The sequence below is a fragment of the Anas platyrhynchos genome, chromosome 2 (genome assembly GCF_047663525.1).
Source record: "Anas platyrhynchos isolate ZD024472 breed Pekin duck chromosome 2, IASCAAS_PekinDuck_T2T, whole genome shotgun sequence".
Taxonomy (NCBI): domain Eukaryota; kingdom Metazoa; phylum Chordata; class Aves; order Anseriformes; family Anatidae; genus Anas; species Anas platyrhynchos.
Genome location: NC_092588.1, coordinates 27,623,845 through 27,639,724, shown reverse-complemented (window position 1 = coordinate 27,639,724; position 15,880 = coordinate 27,623,845). Strand labels below are relative to the sequence as shown.

Genomic DNA, 15,880 nt, shown 5'->3' with positions numbered 1-15,880 from the left:
TCTAAATTAGGTGAGTATATAGTAGGGATATTCTGTAAACAGCACTCTTCCATTGAATTGTAAGTCTTTATGTTTAATTGCAAAGATAATGGAGTTCTGATATATTCATTGGCTTGAATATTTGTGTAACTGTTTACCAGTTAGTGCTCTAAAAATGGTAAAAACGAATAAATAAGTACACTTAGTCTATAAATCTGTTATGTTAAGTATTTTGGTTAAAATGATTGTATTTAGAAAAACTTCTTAAAACAAAAATTTAATATAATTTTAATATTTAGCTTCATAAAAATGATTTTTAAATTAATTATTTTTAAATTAAAAGTATTTTAAAACTTTAATTCAGTAAAGCTAATGTTGACTGAATTTTAATCCATCAATTTAATGATATCTTTGAATTGGATCAAATTCTTAATGTACTTATATCATAGTACTACTGTAAGTATTAATTTTCTTGAACTTTTCTTAGATAAATTGAAAGGCGTCCCCTGTTCTTTCTCTTTCAGAGGTGGAAAAAAAAATATGATAAATTATATCTGATAAATATAATAAGAAGTGCATTTCTTCATCTAAAGTATTTGTTCCCTGAATATTTAGTTTACCTTTTGTTAATCTAAGTGCGTTTTAACTAGTGTTTAATCACATTCATGCCACAGGCTGTTCTGGGATAATTACATGTTATTTAAATACAGGATTTTTTTGGGAAGTCAGATCCTTATCTGGAATTCCACAAGCAAACTGGAGATGGAAACTGGGTGATGGTTCACAGAACAGAGGTAGGATATTTTTTGTCAACAACCTAGAGGCTGATGTAATTTGATTTCTAGTATGTCACAGCATTAGAGGTACAGCACCTTACAACCAGAAGAGAGAGTGGTCTGGTAGCTGACATGCAGGTGGGTTAGAAATCATGTCAGCTTGACTTTCTAATATGACAGAAAGATTACTGTACTCTGGTTCTGTTTTTAATGCCATCCTATTTTAAATGACAGAAAAAAATAACTTTCTGTAATCTAGAAGACAGATGCTTTAAAAAGGTACTGAATGCAGACAGATTTAACTGTTGTTCTGAGGGTAGAATTCAGGCATTCCTGTGACCGTGTTGCCTTTATGTCAGTGTCACCTAGCTGAACTGTTTACTAATTAAAGCAATTATACTGGATGCTTGTATAGCAAGGGCATGCCAAGGATAATGCAGAGTGAGGGGAAAATGCACTCAAGCAGCAGCAGCAGCCTTCCAGACAGGAGGTAGGCAGGTTCCATGGCAGCAACTGGCAGGAGCGGGTTCAAAATGTTCCACTGTAGTGTAAGCTCAGGCCCTAGTCAAAATTTAGGAGGTATGCACATTGGAAGGGGTGACCGCATTCATTTTGAGAGACAGATTCTGAAGAAGCACAAGTCTTTTTTTTGTGAGACTTATAAAAATATTTTCCCTCACAGGGTGTTTCAGCTGCATGAGCAGTATCTTTACCATGAGGATTTTTTCATCTTCAGTTTAAATAATGAATAAATAATGAATCCAGAATTTGCAGTTCCAACCTAGGATTGGCTCTTTGTTAGAGTTTGAAAACCATGTGTGCGTTTGTTTGCTTATGTTCATTTATTTGTATTATCTACTGTTTTCAAAATAGGTATTTTTCTCTATGCACCAGTGCTGGAAGCATCAATATTACTATTATTAGATATTATCAAATATTACTTGTTGCGTTTGATTTCTTTTGCTTTATAAAATCACAATTGGGTATTTCTATTATGGATACTCTCCAGTTGACAAATTCTGAAGATCTTTCAGTGGCATACTTGTTTAGCTTTCAGCTTGAGCGACTGTGTGCAGTAGGGTATTCTTTTATCATCATGTGCTATTTTTACTTAACTATACCATGAATTTCTTGAGGGAATATTTCCATAAGTGGCATTTCAGAATAAACACTGGCTGAAGAGAAAAGTAATCTCCAGAACACTGCTGTATTCAGAAATTCCAGTGTAAACATTTCCCCTGTTTTTGGTAATTGCGTGTGTTTTAAAAAACAAAAACAAAACAACCCACTATTTTTAAAATTACTTGAACAATGTCAGTATATTTGTAGATATAAAGAAATGGTAATTTTTGCAGGCTGGTAGCTGAATGGTATAGTAGATCACTGTGAAGTCTGAAAAATAAAGTTGGAAGTTCCTTTTGGAAAGAAATCTTTTGAGCAATGAAATTGCATTTTGGGAATGTTTTGTTTACATCCTGTCTGTTAGGCTTTGAGCTTCAGGAAGTGAATGACAGCAGCATTAGTCAACAGTTTTGATTAGAACAATCAAGATGTGAAGGTATGACCAATTTTGGATCCCTGCTTTCCTATCTTGTGAGCTGTACTATTGTCTTTTATTCTTACAGGTTATTAAGAACAACTTGAATCCTGTTTGGAGGCCCTTTAAAATCTCTCTCAATTCTCTGTGCTACAGTGACATGGATAAGTCGATCAAGGTAGTGTATAAGAAATGTGTATATTTCAAATGTGTATTTGAAAAAATATATAAATTAGAGATGTATTATTTTAGTTGCAGTTTCTTTTTGTTTCAGATTGAATGGGAATTGGTAGAGTTTTTATAATTATTTGTTTGAAAGTAACAGATAGAAGCATGTTTAAGGGGGGATTGGTGATTTAAAAAAAATCTTACAATTTCAGTCTCAATGTTGATCTTTGAAAGCCTGGGAAACCAGTTAAACATAAATGGCTTTGGAATGTCCAGGTCAGTTTCTCACTTAGATTGTACAGTTTTAATATTGCACCAACAAATATTGGTGCTGGGAAGATAATACATAGTAAAAGTTGCATGGTAAAGGTTAGAGTATGCTTTACTCTATGTTATGTGCAATAAATAACACTGATGAAATTCTTAATAGGCTACCTGATGTAATTAATTACACTTATTCTTAATATACAAGCGGAGATAACAGATGTGGACCAGATATATCTTGTAGATACCAGATTTTCTCCTACTTTTCTCCTCAGATGAATCTGAACTTTCTGTCAGAAGGTCAACCACATCTGTGGAGTCAGTTTTACTGGGACTGGTCTTTAACTCTTGCATTTCAAATCTTACCTTGAGTAAACTGCGTTTAACTTCTGAATGTTTTTTCTTCAGGAATTTCCATAGTTTAGGGATGGAATTGAAGCTAAGCAACCAATCAAAATGTTATTTATAAGCTAATATGAACATGTTAGAAATGTGATATTTTAGTATTTGGAAAAAAAGCAAAAGCAACAACAAACCACTATACTTCCTGTTCTTCCTCTGGGAAAAAGCAAATGAAAGCATGATCTGCATGTGACAGGTGTTAGTTATATGGCTTGAGGCAGTCCCCGAAAATGCTTAACAGCCACAGGGTTGCGGGTGTTACAAGCACCTGTATAGATTTAAATATGTAATTACAGAGCAGACTAATGAAGAACTTCACAAGCCCAGAACCTCAGAACCTGCTTTCCTTGCTGCTTCTGTGTTTTTTCTTTTTCTTCCTTTCTTTTTCCCTTTTCCCTGAAATACCTGTGACAGCTCTTGCTTTGCCATATATTGTTGTAAACATACTTCTCTTTTTCAGTAAACAGCCCTGCTAAAACTAAGACCATTTATTAAAATAATTCTTTTAAGATGAAGTTATTCTCAACTCTATAATGGTTTTAATAAAGGCTGTTTTCTGGAATCTTACTTCATAAGTGTAGATTTATCTCCAGAGGAAATAAATTTTAGTTGGGAGTTCTGGTCAGCTCGCAGACAGACAGTAGGCTGAATTGCAGCTTCTGGTATGCCTTAACTTAGAAAACCAGTAGCTATCACCTCAAACATAAAAATATAAACAGAATTGTATCATAATATTAATGAAGAATTAAACAATGCTTTAACACTTTTATACATGCACAGTTGCATACGTAATGGGCTATTTGTCATAGTAAGTAAAAACACTGACTTTTCCCTAATGAGTGGCTTTTCATGCATTTAATGGCTTAGTTTGTGTATTCCCAGCAATACACAAACCATGTTGATTATTTGTCTTCTGAATTTATTCCTGCATTCCTTGTGTGTGTGTTTGCAGTCACCGAAGCCTTTCTGTGCCAAAAATATGAGCCTTTCAACTGGAGCAAGAATGCCTAGCTCTGCTAGGGAAAATTTGTATGCAATTCTACCACATGGTTCCCTGGTGTTATCATGTGTCCAAGAGAGCATATGTGGAACAAAAGGAACATTTCTGTCTTGTCTGGACTAAGTTTTGAAAATTGGGTTAGATCAATCAAATATATCAAGCAAGACAAACTTTAATCCCTTTAAAAAGAAAAAGAGAACTTCTCCAACTGTGAACAAGTACTGCAACTTTTGGCTCAAGAAATGACTTCAGTTTGAAATTTCAGTTACCAAAGCGCTTGGCTGAGTATTTGATTGGCTTATTTATGGTGTTCAAAAGGATGTATACATCATCTGCCATGATTGATATCTGTTGGTACTGTGAATGAGATTTAAGTTGCTATTCAGTGCATGTGCATGCATTTTATTTATTGGTGCATTTAAAGTGTTGTAGGAGTAGTACAGACAACAATGTAGAGGCATGCTCCCCACAGTGTAGAATATGCAATGTACACATCATATTTTGTACTTCAACATTACTGCTTGTTTCTGGAAAGTTAATTTCTCTCAGAAGCTCAAATATATGTTAAAGCTGTTTGTTTTTCTTTGTTATTCCTAAATGAAGTGGCCAATGCAATTAAACTGTGTTTCAAATATAACAAAACTTTTTTCAGTGTTGGAAGAGAGATGTGGAAACAGTACTTCAGTTTAAGCCACATATATACACATATATATTATTTACATATACATGTTTATTCAGGAAAATAATTCTTGAGGTTTATGTTTTGATTCCAAATAACAGGAAGTTTTTTCTTGGACTATTGTTTTTTTAGTATTTTAATTTGTTTTAATTGATTTTTTAATATTATTTGATTAATTAAAGTTAACTAGCATGTCTATGTTGTAAAACTGAAATAAAATATCAGAAGTGAATGGCATGTACAATTATTAAAAACGTATGCAATTATAGTTAAATACGTGGGTTTTTACTTAGGCAATTGGAGAACATTTGAAGCTTGAGCTTTCAAAAACCGAGGACGTTATGATGAAAGTAATGGTGGTAAAATTATGTTTTTCCCTTGTTCTGACTTCCTTGGTTGGATTGGATGTTAAAAAATGAATTGCTCGAATCGAATGGTAAAGTTTTACCATTAAACCAGGCGAGAACGTTTATTTTTAGTTGACATTCTGATCCATGAAGTGTGTATCATGAAGACTGTTTTCTAAGATTAAGGAAAATTCAAGTCTTTTCTGGATTTTGGGCTGAAGCTTCATATACTTATAAATTCTAAGCTGTCTTGGATTTTAATAAAGTAATATTCAAGTATTAATAAAACTCTCCTGATTGTGAATAGATTTGGTGAATTTTTAGCTAGATGCTCAGTGATTTGGTTAAGACCTTCACAAAATTAAACCTAATCCGTGAAGACAGTAAAAGGCCTATAGATCATTTTCCTACTCTTCCCTTCCTCTCAAAATGTAGTTTGATATGATTCGTGTTGCATACTGATCTGAGACCTGACACTATTTAGTGTTCTCAGCTGTCCTCCACTTCAGTGGAAGATCTGCTGGGTAAATTCCTTTACCCAATCATAATGGTTAAATGCTTATGCAACCCTAAGGCTGCAGCACAAGAAAAAACTTCATGATGCAAGAGTTCCAGGAATGTTTTGGACGTTCAGGTTTATGTAAAATGTCACTGTGGTGCTTATTGCTTTGATAGGCCCATTTCTGCTGCTAACACTGAATAATGCTTCATTTTAGGTTGAGTGCTATGACTATGATGGTGATGGGTCTCATGATCTCATAGGAAGTTTTCAGACCACGATGTCAAAACTGAAGGAAGCATCTCGATCCTCACCTGTAAGTGTTACATAGTCTAAGCTGCTTGTATGTTTTTGATAAGCTTTTTTAGTCATTTTGGAACTAAGTTTACATCACTCAATTTTCTGGTACCTAAGTTGTGTGAGGCTACAGCTTAACAATATCACTATAGTTGAGGCTGACTCAGTCTTTACAATGTGAATCCGCTTTCTTATCTTGGTTAGTATTTTTATAAATGTTATATATCTAAATACCAACCATCATCACAAATGAATTTCATTAATCATAAAAGCCAAACAAACCAAACAAAAACCAACAAAGAACAGAAATCAAACAATTTAAATGAAGTATGGCACTTTAGTGAATACAGAAAAACTTCAATATTTATATTACTGCACAGAACTGCACTTGATATGTTGCAATAGGCTTGTCTTTTTGTGTTCTGACAAGCAGTAACAACTTGCAGACCTTGTAATAAACAGTATCCACTTGAAAAAGTGAAAGAAATCATTGGTAACCTTAACACTAAGCCTTTGCTTTTACGGACATGTATGTTGCCAAAATATTTTACTATTTTTGCTTTAATTCTGAAAACCTGCAGAATTGCTCCTGAATTGAAGATGAGATAGATATATTGAGTGCCTGCTTACACTTTTTTGACATCTTGAGTGTTGTATTTCTACTAAATTCTTCAGAGCTGTTGATGGAGAGCCTTTAACTGTAGGGTTTTTTGGTTTTTTGCTTTTTGCTTCAAGCCTTGCCATGCTTTTTTTTGTTGATGTCTGTTCCTGAATTCATTTTTAATTAGAGGGTTTAGTTTAATGCCTATTAATGGCTTGTATTGCTTGCAAGGAATTTTGGTTACTTTTTATTAGACACATCCTGCATTTGTTGGCTTATTGGAACTCTTAAGTGTTTTTTTTTTTTTTCGCTTCTTTCTAGATTTTCGGGAGCCAGGTGATGTCAGTTTCGCTTTCCATGCTTTTAATGATTTGACTTGCACTTTTCTTAGAAAACAGGATCGTAAACTGAACACACCTAGCAGGATTCTGTACATTCACATATTCAAGCATGTGTTTTTGGAAAGAACTGTGGTAGTGATTTCCCAAGCAGTATGAAGCATGGTTATGTGGAGGCTCTCTGAGAATACAAAAGTTAATTTTTCCCTAGTAGCATAATAGGTGACGTTTATTTTGAATTTAAAGAAAATATATTTTAAGTGATAATCTTCTTGTGCTGTTTTTGGAAATGCTTTTGGACAGTTGTTTTCATGAGAACTATGGCTGTGCCTATTCATAGTAGTTTATCTCTGTGTCAGTAACGTGGAGCAAAGATATAAGATAATACAATGATCTGAAGGATCCTTCTACTTTTAAAAGGAGCTAATCTGTAATCCCACGTGATCTGATTTATTTGATAAGGTCTGTAAAATATTTCCAATATATGTTGGCATTTGACTTGGTATGTTCCAAGTGTGTTCTTTAGCTATTCCCACAATTTTGACATCAGTTGTCTTTGTAGATTTTTTTTCTAAGAGATGTAAAGAAGAGGCATATAGACTTCTCAGGTGCTAACGTTGTTAATGTATTCTGTCCCTTTTTTCACTTGATATTAATTGCAAGATCACTTTAACTTAAAACAAAGCAGTGGAACTTGTTTCTGGCAGAGAGTCTGAAGGCACGGCTGGGATACCTCAGACTTACTTATGCACCAAACACGCTGGATTGTGTCATAGTGACTGCATGATGGCACTACCTGCTTAACCTAGCTAAGCTAGCTGCTGATCCTGCTTTGCGGTTAAGGTATTGATTTAGTTAATGAAGCCTGAAGAAATGATTTTTGGAAAGCTTAAAAATATACTTTCTATTTCATTATGTTACTGCCACTGCTGCTGGGAAAAGTGATGATTTGCCTGAATTTCTGTGCCTTTACTAAAAACGTTGTTGGTAGGATCCTCAGAGAGAAAAATATACAGAGTTGCCTAAACAAACTTTTTTGTAGTCTTCCGTGTAAGAGAGGATTATCAGTTTCTTGATGGGAGGATGATGGGATTTTTCTTCCTGAGTTTGGGCAGGCTGGGTTTACTTTGGTTTGATAGTAAAACAAATGCATTTTTAATACAAGCCAAAAGTATAGGTCTGAGAATGAAAATTTTTGAATGTGTCCCATAAATTATATTTATGATGTTTTGTTGTTTTCTTTTGCATCCATGTAGGTTGAATTTGAGTGCATCAATGAAAAGAAAAGACAGAAGAAGAAAAGCTATAAAAACTCGGGCATTGTGAGCGTTAAGCACTGTGAGGTCAGTAATATGTTATAGTATGACTTTGCTTTTAAGTGTTTAGCCATAATAACTCTCTCCTAGTAATACTTTCATCCTCAAGCTGTAAGAAACTTCACAATAACTGAAAGTGATAGACACAATAAATATTTAAGTATTCTGATTCATATAAGGAGAGAGTTTTACATGTGAATCACACCTGTCCTTGACTGCCCCCCGCCTCCCCCTAACCCTCTAGAAGTTGTCTGTATGGAAAAGGTTGCTTTACCAATTTGTAAGGCTGTTCCTGAAACATTGTGGTTTCTAACTTACTGTTTTATGGTGAATCACAGTCTGGTAAGTTTATTTATAAAACGACATATTAAGTCAATGGTGCTTTTGGAGCTGCTGCGTTGTCTGCCTGTTATTTTGTAAGAGCTATGATTCTGATGCAAAGAGTAGCTGGTAGTATGCACTGTAAGTATCGTCGCTGCAGTGGGAGACGCATTGATAGAGTAAAAGTAGTGATTTTCATGGGTAAAGATAAGAAATCTTGAACATCAAAAGTTGCTTCAGTAATATTTATCGTTCTCCCTTTCTGAAAAAAAAAAGTTAATTTCCATCTTTGACTTTTATTTTTAGATCATAATAGAATGCACATTCCTGGATTACATCATGGGTGGGTGTCAGCTGAATTTCACAGTAAGTTAAATCATTTATATAAAATTTGTATTTTTGGAGCAAACTGAACTTTATCATTGATTGCCTGTGCTCTTTATTTGATTATTGTGTTTTTATTTTATTCTTTGGTGTGGAGGCTTAAATCTTGGCTGGCCACCAGGCCACAATCTCACTCCCCTCCTTCGGAGGGCAGGGGGAGAAAATAAGATGGAAAAGTTTGTGGGTCAAGCTAAAGATGGAGAGAGAGCTCACTGATTACAGTGATGGGTAAAACAGACTTGACTTGAGGAAGGTTTGTTTAATTATTGCCTACTGAAAATACAGTAGGATAGTGATAAACAAATTTAAAAAAAACAACTGCCAACCCTGCAGCTCCTGTTGCTGCAAAGACCTTGCCATGCAAACCAAATGTAAGGGGGGAAGCCATTTTGCCAGAGTTTTAACTATTTTTTTAGGAAAAATCTTCTTTACTCTTGGTACAAAGGTCTGAACCTGTGGTTATTTTCAGTAGGAACTGAGAGCTGTGTGGAAGGAGACCAAGGAGAAATTTACAGTTCTGTGCTGTTCAGATTTAATTCATGATGTTTTTGTTTGCTTGTTTGTTTTTTCATAATAGATGTCATGAGAAGCTTCCGTGTTGTGTCTGGCTTCCAAGTTGTATAATTCATAAACCTAAATGCTGCACAAATAGCAGTAAAATGTCTTCACCCTAGTAACATATCTCATCACCAATACAGAGAAGATCTTGACCTTGAGGTCAGAGAGAGAACTATTTCTAGGCATCTGTTGGGTCTGCCTAGTTGTATGTCTGAGAGGAAAGATGTATATGACAAGAAACGGGAGTTAATTTTCACAACTATTGAAGAGCTGTTGTGAATAGTAATTTACAGTAAATATAGGCAAAACCTGACAGATGGAAGTAATTTCAGTACTTCCAAGAAATACAGAGCTTCTGCTGGTCTTGTGGTGGCATTGATTTAAGAGGGCTAAGATTCCAAGAAACTTGGATCTTAAGTATTGTGCCTGTTAGAAATTTTTTTTAACAACAGTTTATAACTCTTTTGTGGTTTTCACTTTAGGTTTGTCAGAGATTAGAAGCATAATTTCACCTCTAACAGCAGTTTGTAAATACTGTTTGACAGGTGGGGATAGATTTTACAGGCTCAAATGGAGACCCGCGCTCTCCAGACTCCCTTCATTACCTCAGCCCTAATGGAGTTAATGAATACCTAACAGCCATTTGGTCTGTAGGGATGGTCATTCAGGATTATGATACGTAAGTTTTAATTTTTTATTTAAATATTTTAAAAGTATGCATAGATTTTTGTTGTAGCCAGTATTGAAGATACTAAGATAAATAAAAATGAAAGTTCTGAGCTGAATGTAGAGCTAAAAAAAAGACTTTGCAATCACTGCACAATCACATAATCACAAGCAGAATCTTGTATTTACAGCAAGATAAGTAAGGCTTTTTATCTGTGATGTAAAGAGCAGCATTAATTTAAATAAATGCTAAATTTTTTGCCAATTTGATGTTAAAAACGTTTTTTTTCCTAGAAATAGTTACAGGAGGAAGTTCCACCTAATTTTGCCTCGTAGCTCTTAATGATCAAAAGTATTTTTAATAATCAAAAGCAACACTGATTAACTAAACTTAGTGAACTATGATAGCTTTTAAAGGAAAGCACTTGCTTCATTTTCTTGAAAATTTGCTTTTTTAGAGATAAGATGTTTCCAGCCTTTGGATTTGGTGCACAGATTCCTCCTTCCTTTCAGGTAATAGAACATGTAATTCTAGTACATAAAACAATTAAAAACATTTACTTCAGGAGAGGATTGTATATACTGTTCTGACCTTGCCTTTTGTGTATTAACAGGTGTCACATGAGTTCCCACTAAATTTTAACCCATCAAACCCGTTCTGTAATGGTAAGTCCAAAGTAACATCAGACTTGGAGGATAAAATATCTTACATGATTTTAAAGATTAAAAAAAATAATCATGTGAAATGTGGACTGTGAAGCATGTTGCTCCAATTAAATAGACAAGATTAGTCATGTAGCAGAAAACAATTTCATAATGTGTATCTTAGTTATTAGAAGTAACATTTGGTCTCTCTTCTGAAATTACCTGGGAAAACAGATTTTAACAACTAGGGCCCAGTGCAGGTAAACTGGGAACAGTTCTCACCTTGTCATGCAACTTCAAATCTCAGTAAAATAGAATGTCTAGTTTGAGTATAATGCTGCTAGAGCCTGTTCAACATGGCCTCTCTGATCATGTTCCTAACTACCGTCAGTTGCCAGCTGGAGAGCTGTTGCAATTCAGTTACGTGCACTTCTGTACAGTATTTGGCCTTTCTATTCTTGATGTAAGGCAAAGCATGTTAAGCATTGTTGAAGCTGAAGGCCTCCATTGGTTATAAATCATTTATGTTTTCATCATAGGAATCAATGGATCATCATGGTTGGTTTTAAATCTTTGCACCATTATTTTAAATAACTGATACATAGTGTTTTTAGGAAGATTGAGTGCATCAAAAGCATCAAAATATCCTAATTCTAATATGCAAACATTAGGTTGAAACTATTTATGTTCTCTAGGAATCCAAGGCATTGTTGATGCGTATCGGGCTTGTCTTCCTCAAGTGAAGTTATATGGGCCAACCAATTTTTCTCCAATTATAAATCATGTGGCAAGATTTGCTGCTGCAGCTACACAGCAGCAAACAGCATCTGTAAGTTCTTTACCATAGTGTGCATATTTTTTTGCTTTCCATTTTGGCTTATACTGTTTTTCTTTCAAGCTTGTAAGTGTACCTGTTTTGACAGCTGGGCATTTACCCGGTGATTTGGTACTTGATGTCTTTTGAAGCTAGATAAAAGCTAACTTATTCTTGCGGATTGTGCACAAAGATTCTCTCATAAATTAACAGAATGAACTCATCAGAGTTGAAATACTAGCTTAAAAATGTATGGCATCTTTATGGCATCTTCTGTTAAATGCCCTTGCTGTGCTATGCAGTTATTGAAGTCTAATTAAAGCATTTGAATATATAGAATCATAAAATCATTTAGGCTAGAAAACACCTTCAACATCACCAGTTCCCACCATCAACCTGACCTACCAAGTCCCATTACTAAGCCGTGCCCCTTAGTGCTACTTCCCTTGTCTCTTAAATACCTCCAGGGATGGGGATTCAAGGTCTACCCTGGTCAGACACTTTCAATCCTCAAACACGCTCTCTGTGAAGAATTCTTCCTAATGCCCAGTCTAAACCTCCCATGGTGCAACTTGAAACTGTGTCCCTGCATCCTATCACACTATCACTTGGAGAAAAGAGAATGAAAGCCTCCTTGCTGCAACCTCCTTTCAGGTAGTTGTGGAGAGTGATGTTTCCTCATCAGAGTCTTGTTCTCAAGACTAAACAGCCATAGAATCATAGAATGGCTTAGGTTGGAAGGAACCATAAAGACCATCTAGTTCCAAGCCCCCTACCATGGGCAGGAGTGCTGACAACCGGATCAGGTTGCACAGGTCCTTGTCCAACCTGGTCTTGAACACCTTCAGGGATGGGGCATCCACAACTTCTCTGTCCAATCTGTTCCAGTGCCTCACCACACTCTGAAGAATTTTCTTTCAACATTTAATCTGAATCTCCCCTCTTTTAGTTTAAAACCATTCCCCCTTGTCCTGTCTGAGTAAAAAGTTGCTCTCCATCTTTTTAAAGCCCTCTTTAAGTATTGAAAAGCTGCAATGAACTCACCCTGGAGTCTTCTCTTGTTCAGGCTGAACATCCACAGTTCTTTCAGCATTTCTTCTTAGCCTTTCACTGCTCCAGCCCTCTCATGATCTTTCTTCATAGTCCTCCTCTGGACCTGCTCTAACAGCCCCACATCCTTCTTGTTTTGGAGGCCCCAGACCTGGATACAGCACTCCAAGTGCAGCCTCACAAGTGCAGAGCAGAGGGTGACAATAACCTCCCTTGACATGCTGGTCACTCCTTGTTTGATGCAGTTGGCCTTCTGGGCTGCAAGTGCACTGCTGGCTCATGTCGAGCCTTTCATCCACCAGAACCCCAGAAGTCCTGTTCTGCAGGGCTTGTTCTCAATGAGTTCTTCTCCCAGTCCATACTCCTGTCCGGGATTTCCCGAACCCAAGTATAGCACCTTGTACTTGTCCTTGTTGAATTTCATTAGGCTTACATGAGCAGACTTCTCAAGCTTGTCCAGGTCCCTTCGGGTGGCATTCCTTCCTTCTGTTGTATCAACTGCACCACTCAGCTTGGTGTCATCCGCAAACTTGTTGAGGTTGCACTCAATCCCACTGTCTGTGTCATTGATAAAGGTTATAAACAATGTTGATCCCAAGACAGACCCTTGAGGGACAACACTCATCACTGGTCTCCACCTGGTATAGAGCCATTGACCACCACTCCCTGGGTACAGCCTTCACACCAGTTCCTTATCCACTGAATGGTCCACCCTTCAAATCCATTTCTGTCCAGTTTGGAGATCAGAGTGTCATGTGGGACCATGTTAAAGGCCTTATGGAAGTCCAGGCAGACAACATCAACTGGTCTTCCCCTGTCAACTGATGGCAGTTACTCAACCATAGAAGGCCACCAGACTGGTCAGGCACAATTTGTCCTTGGTGAAGCCATGCTGGCTGTCCTGGATCACATCCTTGTCTTGCATCTGCCTTGATATTGCTTCCAGGAGGATCTGTTTGATGATCTTGCCAGGTACAGAGTTGAGGCTCACCAGTCTGTAGCTTCCTGTATTTTAATTTCCACCATTTGTAAAAATAGTAGTGATGTTTCCCTTTTTCCAATCACCAAGGACTTTGCCCTACCACCATGACTTCAAATATGATGGAGAGGGACTTGGCAGCTCCATCAGCCTGTTCCCTCAGAACCTCAGGATGTGTGTGGGCGTGCATGTACTTGTATGCTCAATGTATTTGTACATTTAGACTTGTACCTGATGAGTTTCATCAGGTGGTCTGGAACCTGCTCTTTGCTTATAGTGGGAGGGACTTAGCTCCCTCAGCCCTCACCTACAGGTTTGGGGTCTTGAGGGATGTAGGAAGCCTGACAGGCAGCAAAGGCTGAGGCAAAGAAGTTTTAGAGTATCTCAGCCTTCTCCACGTTTCTCATTACGAATTCTCCCTCCTCATTTATCAGAGGAGATGAACTCACCTTGGTCTTTTTCTGACCAATGTACTTCTTGTTATTGACCAATAACCTTCTTGTTATTTTTTGTGTCCTTTGCCATGTTCAGTTCCATCTGTGCTTTGCCTTTCCTGATCCCATCCCTGCACATCTGGACGGCATGCCTGTAAACAAAATGACCCCCATTCCATCAGCTCTCCTCATGCTCATGTCTCTACACCCACTTGAGCAACTTAATATCTTGCATTGAGAGGCCCAAAACTGAATACCGTATTTGAGGTGCGGTCTCACTAGTGCTGCATTTAAGGGGACAATCACTTCCCTAGTCCTGCTGGCCACACTATTTCTGATACATGCAAGGATGCCATTGGCCTTCTTGGCAACTTGAGAGCACACTGCTGGCTCACATTCAGCTGGCTGTTGATCAGCGCCTCCGGGTCCTTTTCTGCCAGGCAACTTTCCAGCCACTCTTTCCCAAGACTATAGTGCTGTATCAGGTTGTTATGACACAAGTCATGTAATAGAGTGACTTAGTGAAGAAAATAAACTAGACCTTGGTTCGCATCAGATAGCTGAGAGAGCAAATCAACTCAGAAAATGGTAGGTATACCTCCTGGCATGTAGGTACCAACCTAAGCGATGAACTGTCCTTACTATAAAATTTTGGGTGCTGTATGCACCCTCCACCTTGCTCCCTCTTACACATCACGTGTGAGATGTTGAATTAGGAAATCTGAAGAACAAGTCTTAAGTATCAAATCCTTTAGATAATACTCCATACAAGTTCAGCCAGTCTGAAGCTATGTATATCTGAACTCATTGATCATAGCAAATATTTCTCTCAGATGTCATAGAAAATCAGAAAATAAAGTTAGCTATTTTTGCATATAAACGTACCTTTGGAAACCAGGTTGGAAAAGAGCTGTGGATTTTCATATACAAAGAAATTTGGAAGCTTTTTCCTTGATGGTCTTTCAGTAGCAACTGTCATCAGTACATGTATTAGGAAAGTATTTAGAAACCTCTGGACTTTTTTTTGAGTGCAGTATGCCTAGCTGCCTAGCAATTTCTTTCTTTTTTTTACCTGAAAGGATGTATTGAGGAATTTTTGCTGCCTTGCCATTTAATGCATATTATAGATTTTTTTTCCTAGAATGAGAGAAGCATAAGGAGAGAGAAATAAATCCAGTGATAGGCACTATCATGCTTTTGGTCATAGCCTTCTGATCATGGTTGTTTTGTAGGCATTCTTGCTGGAGTGGGGACGAATAGAATGGGTTGAAGCAATGACAGAAGGTGGCGCTTGAACAGTGGAGAAAAGGGAATATCAATTATTTTAGAGGCATCTAAAGAAAGATGGAAACCCAAATACTGAGGAGAGACTAATAAGAATATGGGGAGTACCTTTGAAACTGGAATTCATGCTGTCCAGTAGTCGTCTGAAATAAACCAAGTGAAAGAAGACCACACGTTCAAAAAGTATTTTATGTTTTCCAAACTTTGTAGTTCTAGTTTGTTCATGGTGCTTCAATCTGAGACAGAAGGTAGGAAGCCAACTTCTAAAGGTCCTGGCAGTATCATGGAAGCAATTCAAGTGATACTTGACTAAATTACCAGAGGTAATTTAGTCAAGGTGGTCCCAGATGCCTAGCTAATGAAATTCAGAAAGCAGTTAGAAGACAGTTAAAGGAATTTAAAAAAATTTAAAGGAATTTAAAAATTATCGTGTTGCTTTTCAGAAGAAAAAATAAATTGTTTTAATCTATAGATTTTAGGAATATACTGAGTAAATGAGTGGCTGTTCTATTTTTCTTGGTATCACTCTTGTTTTTCTATTC

The 15,880-nt window shown here is 36.7% G+C and overlaps 1 protein-coding gene across 2 annotated transcripts in view; it reads left to right on the top strand.

The window, feature by feature from the left end:
* The window catches only part of CPNE3 (copine 3), a 31,283-nt gene that overhangs the window by 10,778 nt on the left and 4,625 nt on the right, over positions 1–15,880 (top strand). The window contains exons 6-14 of one of the 2 annotated variants that reach the window (XM_038175337.2): positions 690–773; positions 2,381–2,470; positions 5,869–5,967; positions 8,144–8,230; positions 8,831–8,890; positions 10,012–10,145; positions 10,591–10,645; positions 10,747–10,798; positions 11,473–11,606. In XM_038175337.2, the coding sequence (XP_038031265.1) occupies positions 690–773; positions 2,381–2,470; positions 5,869–5,967; positions 8,144–8,230; positions 8,831–8,890; positions 10,012–10,145; positions 10,591–10,645; positions 10,747–10,798; positions 11,473–11,606 (795 nt within the window). The remainder of the gene's footprint in view (positions 1–689; positions 774–2,380; positions 2,471–5,868; positions 5,968–8,143; positions 8,231–8,830; positions 8,891–10,011; positions 10,146–10,590; positions 10,646–10,746; positions 10,799–11,472; positions 11,607–15,880) is intronic. The other variant, XR_011807428.1, reaches the window with a different exon arrangement.